Genomic DNA, 14177 nt, shown 5'->3' on the forward strand with positions numbered 1-14177 from the left:
CCCCTTGATACGGTAGAGGCCCTTGGCAGATATAGGATTGCCAAGCTACCTCACCAAGCTTCTAGGGCGTCGGGTACAGAAAAATACAAAGCACCAGATTCAAGGTTTCGCGCCATGAAAATCATCATCGTCGGTGCCGGCGTGGCAGGCTTATCAGCATACCTGCAGCTGAAAAAGCTCATGCCTGGCCGGCACACTATTTTAATTTACGAAGCCTACGGGAGCCGTGCGACGGGCGACAGGAGTCCTTCCGAGCCCATGTTGACCGATTCGGCTGCCGTGGTGGGCAACGTAATCGCCCTGGTCCCGGCGGCCTTGAGAATGCTTCGTTGTATTAACCAAGACCTGTATGACCTTTTTCTGACCCGTGGCTACCAAAACGAAACATACCGCTTCCGGACTGCGCGAGGTCATTCCCTCGGCGCCGTACCTACCGACGACGGTGAGAGCCCGCGTGAGTGCACTGTATCGTGCCCTAGGATGGTGCTGCGTGACTGTCTCGTCGAGATTGTCGGCGAACACAACATTCATTACCGCAGGGTGGTCGCGGTTGATGTGAGCGGTCCAAAGACTATTGTCAAGTTCGCCGATGGTTCTCAAGAGAGTGCTGACCTGGTGCTCGGTGCCGATGGTGTGCGGAGCGTCGTCAGGACGGCCATCTTGGGGCCTGCCCGGGATGCGGCCGGATTCCCGCCGCACTATGAGTAGGTTTTCTCCTTACACGCTTGACCACCTGCCGCCTATCCCACTCATCTTCTGCTGCTGCCTTTGGTACCACCTGCCCACTACTTGGCGACGCTGACTTGGTTCGAAACACAAAGGGGATTTTGCGGCGTCGGTGGTTTCTTGCAAATGGACGAGCTCCCGCAGCCCGCCCTCGAAAAGAGCATCGTCTTCACCTTCGGCCCGGCCGGATCGTTCGGCTACTGCTCGGTCGGGCCGCTGGAGCAGCGGATGCTGGGCTGGTGGTCGAACTGGGGCCAGGCCGAGATGCCGCGCAGCAACGTCATGGGGCTTGAGGAGATCCGACGGCAGCTGCGCGATCGCCACGGCGCGTGGGAGGACCCCATCATTGGCCACGTGGTCGAGAACATGACGACGGACCGAATATACCCAATCTGGACCACGCCCGAGCTGCCGTGTTGGAGTCGCGGCGGGGCGGTGCTGCTCGGGGACGCGGCGCACACGCTGCCGGCCACGAGCGGGCAGGGCGCGGCCCAGGCGCTCGAGGACAGCATCGTGTTCTGCCTCCTCCTTGCTGCATACCTCGGCCAAGACGGGGTTTCCGAGACCGAGGCAGCCCAGCTGGCTGGCAAGGGCCTCTTTGAGCTGCAGGCTCCCCGGGCGGCGGCCATCAAGCGACGGTCGCGCAACCTCTATCTGACCAACAAGAGAATTGACAAGGTCGCTGTCGAGTACGCCTACTATGCATATCTCTATCTTTTGACGAGGCTCCCAATTCTCTGTAAGCATCAATCACAACAATCACCGGATGGTTTTGCACCTCTTGCAGACTGTTTGCTGACTTTCCCAGCCCGTCTCGTTCTTGGGACCGTCTTTAGTCCATCCGACCACAAAGATCCAGAACAGCGAGTGAGGGATTATCTCGGGGTCAAAAAGGCACGAGAAGAGGCAAGGGAAGAGTAGCACGCCATGGATATGGATATTTGTTGTATCGGTAGATATGTACGTAAAGCATTGCAGCGAGGCACGGAAACAAAATTGCATGCCAAAGGGAGACGCCGTTGACGCCTTCATTTGTGCTCGAAGACGGACTTTGGCATGCTTGATCAACCACAGAAGATTCGCCGTCGAGGCTAGGGGAGAGTTTTGTTTGTGCCGCGGGTTGCTGGCATAAAAGCCACTGAATTGACTACGTAGATTCACTATCTGCACAAGAACGAGGGACCCGGATATCCAACAGTTATCTGATCCAACAAAAAGACACATTGAAATAGTTCCTAGACCCGCCGACATTGCAGCCTTCATCCTGCTTCTTAGTTGGCTGCTCGACTAAAAGTCAGCACTCAGTGATAGCCGCAGACAGGCGCTAGGGATCACTCACCAGGCTTGTCGGCAATGGTAAAGATGCGGCCCTTGGTGTTGGAAGCGTGGGTGCCGTACGAGCGCTGCATGTTGAGCTCCTCCTCGCTCAGCGCCTCGGCGTCGGTGCCAGCGGCCGGCCAGTCGCGTTTCCAGGGCTGGACCTTGTCCTGGACCGTAAAGATGCGGCCCTTGGTGTTGGAAGCGTGGGTGCCGTACGAGCGCTGCATGTCCAGCTCGGCAGGGGTCAGCTCGCCCGCATCAGCGGCCACGGTGCGAGGGAAGGCCTTCCAGGGCTGGGTCTTGGTGATGGGCGACATTTTTTGGGGGGGGGGGGGGGGGGTTTCTTTTGGGTGATGATTGCGGCTGTTATTCAAGGGGCTTGTATGAAAGCTTGAGTCTGAGTGACAAGGCTCAGACTGGTGGCAATGGCCAAAATCATCACGCTTAAGTACTTGTCTCGACTGGCCCGTTGGAGCTAGTCCGGCAGCCGAAACAGGCCGCCCTCCCCTTCTCTCCGCGGTGGAATCGTCATCCAATGATCGGCAGTTTGTGATTGAGCAGCTTTGAGCAAGATGCAACCTTTTTCCACCCACGCGTGGTTTAGAGTTGGCCCAGTCACGGCATGCCACGAGGGCACCATCGAAGTATCATGGCCTCGATAGAGGCGGATGAGCAAGTATTCCTTGCTATCGCCTACAAGCTCCGTTTCTCCCGAGCGTCACGAATAAGGAAACAAATGTGCCACGCATCGGGGTCTATAACAGCCTGTAAAATGTTGGCGCTTTGGCAAAAAAAAAAAAAAAAAAAAAAAGCTGTACCCGACGCCGTGACATCCTACACAACATACTGTTTGCCTCTGATACGCCCCTAACAAGAAAGGTATACGACCATGTCAGACACCCTCGTCTCCACGCTCAGATACGCCAATGCCGACAGCGAGGCCCTCAAGGAGGAAAAGGCCTACATACTAAACTACACGGCGCCGCCCGGCCTGCCCAAGAGCAACTTCAAGATAGATTTCGTGCCCGACATCACCATCCGCAACCTGCGGACCGCGGACCTGACCTGGGACGAGAGCGGCATCCGGCTGGCGAGGCTCAGCAGCTGCATGCCCAAGCAGGATTTCGAGGACGAGGCCAAGATCGAGAGCGAGTACCTCGCCACCGTTCACGAGTGCCTCAAGAGGACCCTCGGGGCCCAAGAGGTCTGCATCTTTGACTACATGGTCAGGCGGCGCGAGCCCGCGTTCCCATACCAGCCAAAGTCCATGGACAACGCGCCGCAGCCGGCACTCTCGGCGCACATTGGTACTGACTCGCCTGCTCGCTGCTGCTCTGTGTGTTGCTTTGTATACTTGGGCTGTGACTGACGACGACTTCTACTGCTATAGATTACACCACCGATGAGATCAAGGGCCGCGTGCTCAAGTACTTTCAAGAAAAGGCGGCGGCCTATTCACAGCGGCATTTTCAGATAGTCAAGTAATCTCCCCCCCCCCCCTCAAGAACCCTGCGCACCTCTCCCGCACCCAGCCCCCTCTAACGTCACCTGCGAACCAGCGTCTGGAAGCCCCTCAACGGCCCGCTGCGAGACTACCCGATGGCATACTGCGACGCCAAGACCATGGACCCCAGCACCGACCTGCTGACGGTCGACGAGGTGTTCCCGACCGTGGCCAACGAGGTGTACCAGGTGCTGTACAGCCCTCGGCACCAGTGGTACTGGATCCCCGACCAGCAGGTGGACGAGGTCGCCATCTTTGCCGGCTACGACTCCAGGAGGGGCCAGGCCGTGGCCGTGCCGCACTGCTCGTTCGACCTAGGCGAGGCCAGCGCTGGCGACCCTCGCGAAAGCATCGAGGTTCGGGCGTTTGTATTTTACGGTGACGCGTAAAGATAATGGGTGGCTTAACTGGAATAACACCATGGCAATTTATCCCAAAGCTTTAATAAATTGGTTCATACCGTCGTCGTAACAAGCTTTTGTGTGGGGTCGGTGTTTTATCCATCATTAATGGGTCCGGATGAGCTGGTTTACGACCCCTGCCGGCGTACGATTGCCTATTCTAGTAAGTGACTTGCAAAGTAATTAAGCAAGTTTATGTGCTCATTGAGTCTATTCATCAAAACTTGCTCACCTGTCGTACGCATCATGTCCAGACATGTAGCAGCTGGTCCGGTAGAAACAAGCCCCTGATTTTGTTTTGATCGGTTCAGCTCAGATACTGTGGCCATGATCTGCTACAAAGTCTTTTTTTGTGCCCTCAACCCAGCACGGCTTGCCCACCCATCCCCTCGCAGACGTTTAGTCGCTCGCAAAAACCAAAACATGACGATACGCAATGAGCCATTAGACGGGCTTGTCGGGGCCGAGCACCCGCGGAATTGGCCAACCCGCAAGAAGTGGACGACGATTATTCTTGTTTCAGTTATTACCTTCAACCAGTAAGCAGAAACCCGGCAGTGTTATGCGCACCACCACCACCTCTTGGATTGACAATACCCACCTACCCACCTACCTACAGGGCCATGTCCTCTACAATGTTCACGCCCGGCATCGACAAGGCCATGGAAGACCTGCAGGTCACCAACCCTGCCATGGTCAAGCTCACGATATCAATTTACGTCATCGGGTTGGCCGTCGGCCCGCTGGTCATGTCGCCGCTCAGCGAGCACCACGGCCGCATGCCCGTCATGCATGCCACCAATGCCCTGTTCCTGGTCGCCTCGATTGCCTGTGCCGCCAGCGTCAACCTGCCCATGCTGCTCGTCGCCAGGTTTGTGTCGGGCGCTGCCAACACGTCGCTGGGCGGCGCCTACGTGGCGGATGTTATGCCGCCCGCCCTGCGCCAGCGTGCCATGAACGTGTGGACTGTTGGTCCAGTGCTGGTAGACTTGCTCCCTTTTGTTTCTTCATATCTTTTGAGTAAAAATAAATTCAAAAGGCCGCATTGACTGAGTGCTGCTGCAGGCACCCATCGTTGGCCCTATCGTCGGCGGTTATGTTTCAATGTACACTACTTGGCGCTGGACGTTTGGCATCCTAAGCATTTTGGTAAGCTCCATTTCCACGTTTTCTTTTTTTCTTCTTTTTTTTTCCGCATCCCCAAACTCACTCTTTTCCCCAGGCCGCCGTTGACATCATGATCACGGTGCTCTTCCTCCAAGAGACCTACCCGCCTCGGCTTGCACAGCTGAAAGCAAGGCAGCATCAGAACAACACCACCGCAGCCCCCCTCCAACAAGGACCTGACTTGAAGACATCCATGGCCAGGCCGTTCCTCCTCCTGCTCTCATCTCCAGCCCTGGTCGTAGTGTCCTTATTCCTCGCCATCGCCTACAGCTACATGTACATCATGTTCACCACCTTTGCTGACGTCTTCGCCGAGACGTACGCCTTCAACCCGGGGGAGGTGGGTCTGAGCTACCTGGGCCTGGGGATCGGGTGTCTGCTGGGCCAGTACTCGCTGGATCTGTTCATGCGGCGATACATATCCGACGAGCCGCGACCCGAGCGCAACCTCCCGGTCCTGATGGCGGGCAGCGTCCTTCTTGCGCTGTCCCTGTTTTGGTACGGGTGGGCGCTCGAGCGTCGGACTCACTGGATCGTACCCATTCTCGGCACGGCCGTGTGCGGCTTCGCCATCAGCCTGTTCTTCCTCGGCGTGCAGACCTACATCGTTCAGGTCTACCCCTTGTACGTGGCCAGCGCTCTGGCCGCCAGCACCGCCGTCCGCTGCATATTCGGGCTGACGGTACCGCTATCGACGCCGGCCCTGTACGGTCGGCTGGGCTACGGCTGGGGGAATTCACTGTTGGGTTTCCTTGCCATGGCCATATTTCCGGCTGCGTTGTGGCTGTGGCGGGGCAGCAAAGGGTTGTGCAAAGAGGAGTTGAGGCAGTGACGTATTGGTTGAAGACAAAAATTGGAGAACATGGTCAAATACCTTCCAAGGTCAATGGGTCTGCGGCCAGGTTAGCCCAGATAATGTCTTGGCAACAGTAGAAGCTGTATAAGAGGCAGCATGGCGTATGAGGACTAGAACTAGTATAAGAGCGGTAACATGGGTAGTGAGTATCAGAAAATGCTGTAGCCAAGGCGATAGTGTACGATATTTGTTATCGTAGCAAAAGAGCACCTTTTCCAGGTCCTTTTTTTTTTTTTTTTTTTTTTAAAAAAAAAAAAAACAAGAGCTTAGAGAGTCTTGGGCAAGCGTGAACCAGCTTTCTTTTTCGTAGAGCAAAAGGCTACTCAAACTACCAGCCTGTCAGCAAATTTTCTAATAGCCCACAGACTCTCCAAGTAAAGGTCAGGCAGCGTGCTGCGCAGAAACATATCAGCTTCGTGCACGACACCCAGGTTCACCCTGGCGCTGACGCGCACTCCAGCCCTGACCAGCTTGCGGTAGTATGCCACACCCTCGTCCCTCAGCGGGTCCAGTTCGTTGACAGTGATTAGATGCGGCGGCAGGCCCGCAAGCTCCTCTTCTTCCACCCAGTAGGGCCATGCGAGCGGGTCCCTGGCGTCGGCAGCACCGTACATCTTGGCGTTGAGCGCGCTGGTGCCGGCGCTGATCAGGTAGCCGTCGCACTCGACCAGGCTGGGCAGCTCGCGCCGCCGCCAATCCACGGGCATGTGGTACGCATTGCTGATGTACGGCGACGCGGCGCACACGCCGTCGATGGCACCAAGCCAGCCCTCGCGCTTGGCTCTGAGCGCCGTGGCCAGCGCCAGGTTCCCGCCGCCGCTGTCGCCCTGCAGTATGATGCGGTCGACGCCCAGCTGCGCGCGCTGCGCGTCTACCCACCTTACCGCAGCTGCGCAGTCGTTTAGCCCGGCCGGGAAGGGGTGAGTTATGGCGTTGCGGAAGTCAACCGCCAGCACCACGAATCCTGTCCGCGCAAGCGATTCGGCCCAGGTCGTGTGCACGGGACTCAGTGTGTCGAGTATGATCATGCCGCCGCTGTGAAAGTATATGAGGGCGGGCGCCGGGCATGGAGCTGGCTCAGCAGGGCGTGTAATGTACATACGGATTTCGTTGCCTTCCCGTCCGTCAATAAGTTGTTCAGATTTGACCAACGGGATGAGCTGTTCTCCCGCTACGCGGTAGTCGAGGCTGTGGTAAAGCGCCTCCAACGACTCCTCGTTGCCACGCACAAAGGCTGTGATTTCGTCCAGGGCGCTGTCGAGGGTGAGATCGGTCGTTAGGTACGACAGATCAGCTAAGCCCAAGGCTTGCAAAACCTTGAGCTGCCCTGGGTGAGTCCGAGGGTCTGTGGCGAGCGACATGGTTTTGTCACCAAGCCGGCCTGGAAGATTGGTGGCCATGATGAAGGATTCAAGCTCTCCGTCTCGCTTCTCACAGGCTTGAAGGTTGGAAGTGACGGGACACCCTGGGAGGGGGTCGAAAATAATCCTTCACTCTTCAGAGGTGCGTAGCTAGGTACGTACAGTAGGTAGGTACAGCTTTTGATTGACGGTGCGCATCAATTCGGGTATTGGTTTGTCCGAAAAGTATATTTCTGAGGGGTTTTGAGCACTTTTTCACCCTTGTTTGCCGCAATGTAACCAAGCACGCTAGACTTCACTGTCCTTGTTTACAAATACAGCTTTGATATATATGGATTGCCTATTTTTTTTTCTGCTCGGTGCTGTTAGCATGTTCCAGGTAGTATTCCGCCCATTTTTCAGTAATGCCCAGAAGCAAGCAGCAGCATGTCCGTCCAACAGGCCCAGAAAGATTATGACTCGCTGGCCACCAAATATGAGGACTACGCGTCATTACCGTCCGGGAAGCTCGAGTCACAGCTGATCAAGATCGCTCTCGGCGACTGCAGCGGCCTTAGCATCCTCGACTTGGCCGGCGGGTCTGGAATCCACGCCCGAGAGGCCGTGGAACTTGGAGCGGTGCGGGTGGACGTGGTCGACATATCTTCCGGAATGTTGGCCATCGGCGCCGAGCACGAGGCTTCCCTGGGCCGCGAGGGTGTCATCCGGTATCTCCTGGGCAATGCAACACAACCGTTGTCACACCTCGGGCTGGCCGAGAAGAGCTACGACCTAGTCATGGGCAACTGGGTGTTCAGCTTTGCCGATTCGCTCGAGATGGTGGAGGGTGTTTTCCGCAACATCACGGCGCACCTCAAGCCCGGTGGTCGCTTTGTCGGGGTTCGAGACAACGACCCTTGGAGCCCTGCACTCGATGGCAGGTACGGCGGGTCGTGCAGGCAGCTGCAGCGCATCCCCGGCGGTGTCAGGTACCGCTGCGTGCTTCACTTGACGCCGCCGGTTGAGTTTGATGGGGCTTGTTTGGAAACCATTTATTCGGGCTCTGAAGAGCTCTGGCGTCGATTTGGATTTGCGGGGTTGGAGACGGTGCCGTATGAGCAGGCAGAGGTGGTGCAGAAGGATGCCGAGTTTTGGCGGATGTTTCTCGACCGGCCGAATTTAGCCGTAGTCATTGCGTGGTTGGAGTCGTCCAAGTAGATGACCAATTTTGTGTGACAAAGGAACGAGAAATTTATTGGTTGTCGATGCATCTGGTACCGCAAAATTCACTACAAAGTGCCAAGGTCCAGCTCCTCCTTCCGCCTTTTGAACAAAAACCTAGTCCCATTTGGTAGTTTGTAATTGGACCCTGATACGGGCCATGCGGCCTCGGGCAGGTTCTCCAAGTTCTTAGGCACCTTGATGTCGTACTTGAGTATAATCTGGGCCAATGCGATCTTGAGCTCGTTGGCGACGAAAAAGCGACCGGGACAGGCGTGGAAGCCGTGACCAAATCCAAAATGCTGCTGGGTAACGCTAACCAGGCGGGCTTTGTTTTCTTCACCCTTTTCGCGCAGTTCAAGGTAGCGGTACGGGTCCCAGCGCAACGGGTCCGGGTATATTTCTTCGTTCCGTAGGATTTTGATCCCGTCCATGCCAACTATGGTGCCTTTGCTAATTTTAAACCCATCCGAAAGTATAACGTCTTCCATAGCTTTGCGGCGGAAAGCGACTGCGGAAATTTTATTTTAGATATAGATTTGGCAATGACGTCAAAAAAGATATAACCTACTTGTCATAATAGGCCGCAACCTTTGGGATTCTTTGAAGACGGCGTCCATAAGCTTCAATTTTTCAAGATTCAGCGTTTTTGACGTTTCGCTCGACAAAACACTAATAACTTCTTCACGTAACGGTCCGATAATTTCGGGATGTTTGGCGATATTTATTAAAGCAACAATGAGTAAATCGGTCGCGGTATGGACGGCGGCCACAATAAGCTGTAATTGTTTTTGGGCCGGGTCGAACATGGTTTTACATTCCAGTTTAAAACATTCCTGCTTAAACCATTCGATCGAATCGTCAAAGGGGTTCGGTTCGCCCCTAGCATTGGCTTCGGCCTTGACGGCATCGCGTTTGTCGATATATGGCTGTAATACCTCGCGGCAATATTGAAGTTTTCGTCGTGAATCGTTTACACAAGGCATAAACCAATGTATCCACGGTCGCCAGGAACGAGGGTAGGCCCTTAAAGCGAAGACGGCCTTGAAAGCGGCCTGGGTCCACGAGCGCGTAGCTTCCAACCATTCTTTATTCCTGCAAAGTTCTTCGCCCATGAATATACGGCTGGAGATGCGTAAGATATAGCTCGTCATCTGCTCGACGGATATCTCTCTCCATTCTGTGAAGATTATCGGCCAGCCAATTTGGGAGTGTTATTGGTTAGTAAATTTGGGACGTGGCTATATCTGGGGTGGAAAGGAAATGTTCAATACGTACCCTTCGACTCGCCAAAAATATCTGACGACCCTAGAGCGGCCTCTTGCAGCATAGGTGTTGTAAGTTTCGCTTTTTAAAAATACCTTTAGCTTTAGAACCCACGATTGAAAAAGGAATGAAATGAGAATAAAAAAGAAATTCGCGGAATTTTACCTAAAGTTTTAGTCAAGTTGTTGTTGACGACTTTCACCAGGGCGGGCTCCGCGGCAAAAGGTTCGAAGCCGGGAAGGTAGGTATGCACCGACTGTCGGCGTTGTTAGCAACAAGGGTTCCCAAATGAGACAAGGAAATAAAAAAAAAAAAACAACTCACATCGACTCCCACCTCCATAAAATTCAGTCCACGGTTGCCTTTAATCTCTTCAACGTACTTGGCCGGGATAACGACTATATCTCCTAAATCGGTAAATAATTTGAACGGCTTATCCCCGAACCGGCGCGAAGCCTCGGCCAGTAAGTCGGGGCAGTGGGTCATGAAATACTGAAGCCGCTTTGCCCATCCAAACTCCAAACGGCCTTTGGGGTTGAGTCGGGGGAGGTCCGGGTAGCTTTCGCGCTTGTTGTTGTAAACTACTGCGAATAAAAAAATAACCGTGATTAGGTACAACACATATTTAAGAGCGGTGGCATGATTCGAATCGTCGGATACGAGACTGGTAGTATACGACAAAACGTTGAGCGTAGACATTTCCGATAGCTGTACTTGTTGGATGATATTTCAATGTGACCTTTGATGTGTGTTGGTGACGGACTAAAAAGGTAAAAACATGTGTCAAGAGATGCATCTTGTGGCAATATATACCCAGGGGCTATGAAATTGGGGAACTCAGATTCGGGTCAAGCGAATGTCCGACACGGGAAAGTGAGTTTCGCCCTCGCATATATTTCCAGGTCGTATGCCTGATTGCTTGACTAGCCAGTCCTTTTTACAATGTGGGCGTATCCTTCGATATTACCGGAGCTTTTTTTTTTTTTTTTTTTTTTTTTTTTTTTCTCCTATGAAAATTTGCCGATAAAGTAACGCTAGTCCACCTTAAACAGCTATACTCTGGTGGTATGGGTAAGAGTCCATCCCCCTGTACACACACTATCCGCTGGCGTGGGCGTTATGGGCTTTGCCCACTTTGGTAATAATTTTGAACAGAAAAATGACTTATGTATTTGATGGTTCCCGCGAACAATGAAGTTAATTAAGGCCCACGCATACACATATCGTGGAAGTGGGTTTTTTTTTTTTTTTTCTTTTTTCGCCTGATACCATAGTAACAGTCGCACTGATAGGAATGCAATGGTTCCAAAGGTTATTTCAGCCAAACTGATTAGTGTGGTCCGAGTCAGGACTTCTCTTATATGCCCAAGACCGATTACCACGAATCTATTCATGTGCTACTCACGTCCAGGGGTGAAGTCTTGCGTGCTTCGTCACGACCGTCTGGCGCCGGCTGGTCACGCAGCACCCGGATGCCCTCTCTATTTTAGCATTTTCTCAAGGGCTTTACTGTTGAAGAGTTAACAGAGCTTTCATTCGCACAGTAAATACAATTTTTCCGTCCTCTTACATCCACCAGAACTGTTAAAAGGAATAGGGGTGCACATAGCCCCAAATAACGGGTTAGTGGACCAACGAAGCAATGCAGATTGCTTTCTATTTTGTTAATTAACTTGGTCAAGGTTACAAAAGTAGGTTTGTACAACGGTATGAGGTCCTTTTATAGGGACCTACCTCCTTGTCTACTATCACCAAGTATCGCATACGCAAATGTAACGTAATTCTAAGCCGACAAGAACAACTGATCTATAGTTTACAACTGTCTCCGAGTTCCCAATCCGCCTCGATCTGACGACCCCTTTTTAAACTTCTCTCGAGACATTCCGCGGGATGGCTTTCACCCAAAGTGGCCTCTTCTTTCGAATGATGCGGATATGCTCTGCTCCGTTGGCCGTTTTCCAGTCGAGCGACCTGTCTGAAAGCTCAAAGTCAAAGTTCCAGAGCAGAGCGACAAAGGCCATGCCGACCTCGTGACGCACAAAACTGTTGGGTGAAGCAAAGCAGTATCAGCAGGCAGAAAAAGAAGCAAGGGGCATGGTACTGGTAAAAAGTAAATCATTTACTTACCGCTGGCCGATGCAGTCAAGGCTGCCTTTGGAGAATGGTCGGAATACACCTCTTTTGTCCGTCTCGTACTTGGCGGGTCGCTCGCTAGCCATCCAGCGCTCTGGGACAAAAGTGTCTGGGTCACTGAAGTTCTGTGCCCAGTGACCAGCGGTGTAGTGGGGTATCCCACAGGTGGTCTGCAGAAGTCAAGTCGGTCAGTTTCCATCTGTAAAAGAATGAGAATAAAAGTATCAAAACACCTACACCCCCAGGCAGCCAATAACCATCCACCCACGCGCCTCCCTCTGGCACAATGCGCGGTATGGTAGTGGCAAAGGGCGTATCCAACCGGAGAGCTTCCAGCATGACAGCCTCCATATACGGTATCTTTTCCAAATTGGCGGCAGTAATGTCTTCCGGACCCTTGATAATGCCGGATTCGCGAACATCACGACACAGGCGCTCATAACAGCGCGGGTTGCTGAGGAGATTCCACAGCATGGCCGTCATGAGGATGGGGGTGGCTTCGGCTCCCGAAAGGACCAAAATGGAGGCCACGTCGAGTGCCTCGTGGCGAGTGATGGGGTCTTTGGTGTTCTGCATACCGCGATAAACGGTGGCCATAATGTCGTTGCGCTTCTCGTCGTGCACCGTCTCGAGCCAGCGCGAGGCCGACGCGTCCGAGATTTCTCGCAACGAGTTCCACAAACGCATCCATGGCAGCTTCCGGGCAAAGTCGTACAGTCCCTGCGTCGCGGGAAAGCGGAGGATTATTTGCATGATAGAGAGGCACGGAGCACCCAGCTCGGCAGCCCGCAAGTACTGGTGGTCCTTTTCGTTATCGAGGCAGCCGAAATTTTCACCGAAGCTGAGCGCGCCCATGACGTCAAATGTGAACCACACGAACAGGCGCTCAATGTTTATTTCCTCTGTGCCATTTCTGGACGCAATATGGCTGGTCAACTTGCCCAGCCAAGCATTGACGAGTGATTCGTGCAGCAGATAGGTCTTGTTGGAGAAGGCTGGCAGCATCAGTTTGCGGATGGAATGGTGCTCGCTTTTCTCCAACGAGATGAAACTCTTGCTTCCCGTCGTCTGCAGCTGCGAGACGATGAAGAAGTGAGGATCGCGCATAAACTGCTGCGAGCCGCCGCCGATAGCATCCCAAGCCGTGGCTGATGAGTTCGATACCTCGTCCGGTCCCACACGCACAATCGGCCCATATTTCTCGTGCAGCTCAACAAGATCGGTGTGGTGGCGACCTTTTTGGTGTTGCCGCCAGAGACGCGGGAACCACGATATGGCGTAAAGCTTGGGACCTGGAACTTTGGCTAGTGGGTGGAAGTACAGGTTGTAAATTATCCGGGCTGTCCGATAAAGAAAGAACTGAACTGTATGTTAACTTCCACCTCCCTATACTCAGGCAGTTTATTTAAGTGACCAAGATGGTCCTGGCTGAAATTCAAACAAGGCCAGATTGGGAAACTTACCCCTACTGTAGCATAAATTAATGAAATCATGGTAACTGAGGATGCTGGGAGCCTGAAAAAATAATGTAATGAAACAAATTTTCTTTTTGTGATCAACAGGAACAAAATCAATGTTTTCTAAGTCGCCTATGAGCAAGGTCAAGGATGCTGTTATGAGATGGTTAATCGAATACTGCAGCTTTTATAATAACCGACTATACAAGCCTCATCTCCCTTACCCCAGTCGATCGACAAATATCTCGTTGACTACCGGTATCACCAGAATCTCTTCGGCAATAGCCATTGTTCAACCGGATGGTCCTGGTCAAATTGGAACCAAAGAGTCATATACCTGCATGAGAATGGACTCATGTATGGTTGCAACAGAATTATCAAGTTAGAACCAAGTTGGCGCATTTTTCAGTTGCCAGGGGCCCTGCCTTCTTCGAGGAGCACTTTTCAAGGTCACGAACATGAACCTCCTAAGCAGATGCCTTGTATAACGGGTGTGAGTATATAGCCGCGCAATATCGGTATATAGCCACCATGTGGATACCTTTACAGTACAGTTACCACGTGCCACCCTACACCTACCTGCCTATATATCGATATTGCGTGGCTATATACCCACACCGTATGGGAAATATGCGTTTTCTTGGAGTAGCTTAAATCGATGCAACACATAACCAAAAGCGCCAGGTTAACTCCTCCACATTGGTATGCCTTACGGTCCAAAGCCCAAGGCCAAGTCGAAATTTGTTGATAGACCTCGTCTATGCGTAGGGATTCTGGTTAAGCCAC

The 14177-nt window shown here is 53.0% G+C and overlaps 8 protein-coding genes across 8 annotated transcripts; 4 read left to right on the forward strand and 4 right to left on the reverse strand.

Moving 5' to 3' along the window:
• Positions 1-114: 114 nt before the first annotated feature.
• Positions 115-1647, forward strand: PgNI_02364 (uncharacterized protein; the record flags this gene model as incomplete). Its single annotated transcript, XM_031122431.1, has 3 exons — positions 115-704; positions 822-1465; positions 1535-1647. 3 exons carry the CDS (start codon positions 115-117, stop codon positions 1645-1647), a joined length of 1347 nt encoding a protein of 448 aa, XP_030985830.1.
• Positions 1648-1997: 350 nt separating this feature from the next.
• PgNI_02365 (uncharacterized protein) lies at positions 1998-2363 on the reverse strand (the record flags this gene model as incomplete). The annotated part of the gene is made up of 2 exons (XM_031122432.1): positions 1998-2005; positions 2066-2363. The coding sequence occupies 2 exons, from the start codon at positions 2361-2363 to the stop codon at positions 1998-2000; spliced, it is 306 nt and encodes a 101-aa protein (XP_030985831.1).
• A 572-nt stretch (positions 2364-2935) lies between these two features.
• Positions 2936-3939, forward strand: PgNI_02366 (uncharacterized protein; the record flags this gene model as incomplete). The annotated part of the gene is made up of 3 exons (XM_031122433.1): positions 2936-3353; positions 3437-3527; positions 3606-3939. 3 exons carry the CDS (start codon positions 2936-2938, stop codon positions 3937-3939), a joined length of 843 nt encoding a protein of 280 aa, XP_030985832.1.
• Positions 3940-4334: 395 nt separating this feature from the next.
• On the forward strand, positions 4335-6230 carry PgNI_02367 (uncharacterized protein). The gene is made up of 4 exons (XM_031122434.1): positions 4335-4490; positions 4571-4934; positions 5017-5100; positions 5174-6230. The coding sequence occupies exons 1-4, from the start codon at positions 4375-4377 to the stop codon at positions 5948-5950; spliced, it is 1341 nt and encodes a 446-aa protein (XP_030985833.1). The 5' UTR covers positions 4335-4374; the 3' UTR covers positions 5951-6230.
• A 67-nt stretch (positions 6231-6297) lies between these two features.
• On the reverse strand, positions 6298-7374 carry PgNI_02368 (uncharacterized protein; the record flags this gene model as incomplete). Its single annotated transcript, XM_031122435.1, has 1 exon — positions 6298-7374. One exon carries the CDS (start codon positions 7372-7374, stop codon positions 6298-6300), a length of 1077 nt encoding a protein of 358 aa, XP_030985838.1.
• A 387-nt stretch (positions 7375-7761) lies between these two features.
• On the forward strand, positions 7762-8532 carry PgNI_02369 (uncharacterized protein; the record flags this gene model as incomplete). The annotated part of the gene is made up of 1 exon (XM_031122436.1): positions 7762-8532. The coding sequence occupies one exon, from the start codon at positions 7762-7764 to the stop codon at positions 8530-8532; it is 771 nt and encodes a 256-aa protein (XP_030985839.1).
• A 71-nt stretch (positions 8533-8603) lies between these two features.
• Positions 8604-10500, reverse strand: PgNI_02370 (uncharacterized protein; the record flags this gene model as incomplete). Its single annotated transcript, XM_031122437.1, has 5 exons — positions 8604-9046; positions 9107-9715; positions 9814-9882; positions 9967-10057; positions 10126-10500. 5 exons carry the CDS (start codon positions 10498-10500, stop codon positions 8604-8606), a joined length of 1587 nt encoding a protein of 528 aa, XP_030987157.1.
• A 1163-nt stretch (positions 10501-11663) lies between these two features.
• Positions 11664-13427, reverse strand: PgNI_02371 (uncharacterized protein; the record flags this gene model as incomplete). The annotated part of the gene is made up of 4 exons (XM_031122438.1): positions 11664-11844; positions 11929-12104; positions 12172-13293; positions 13398-13427. The coding sequence occupies 4 exons, from the start codon at positions 13425-13427 to the stop codon at positions 11664-11666; spliced, it is 1509 nt and encodes a 502-aa protein (XP_030987156.1).
• Positions 13428-14177: the final 750 nt, after the last annotated feature.

This window comes from Pyricularia grisea (genome assembly GCF_004355905.1).
Source record: "Pyricularia grisea strain NI907 chromosome Unknown Pyricularia_grisea_NI907_Scaffold_1, whole genome shotgun sequence".
In the NCBI taxonomy this organism is placed as follows: Eukaryota; Fungi; Ascomycota; class Sordariomycetes; order Magnaporthales; family Pyriculariaceae; genus Pyricularia; species Pyricularia grisea.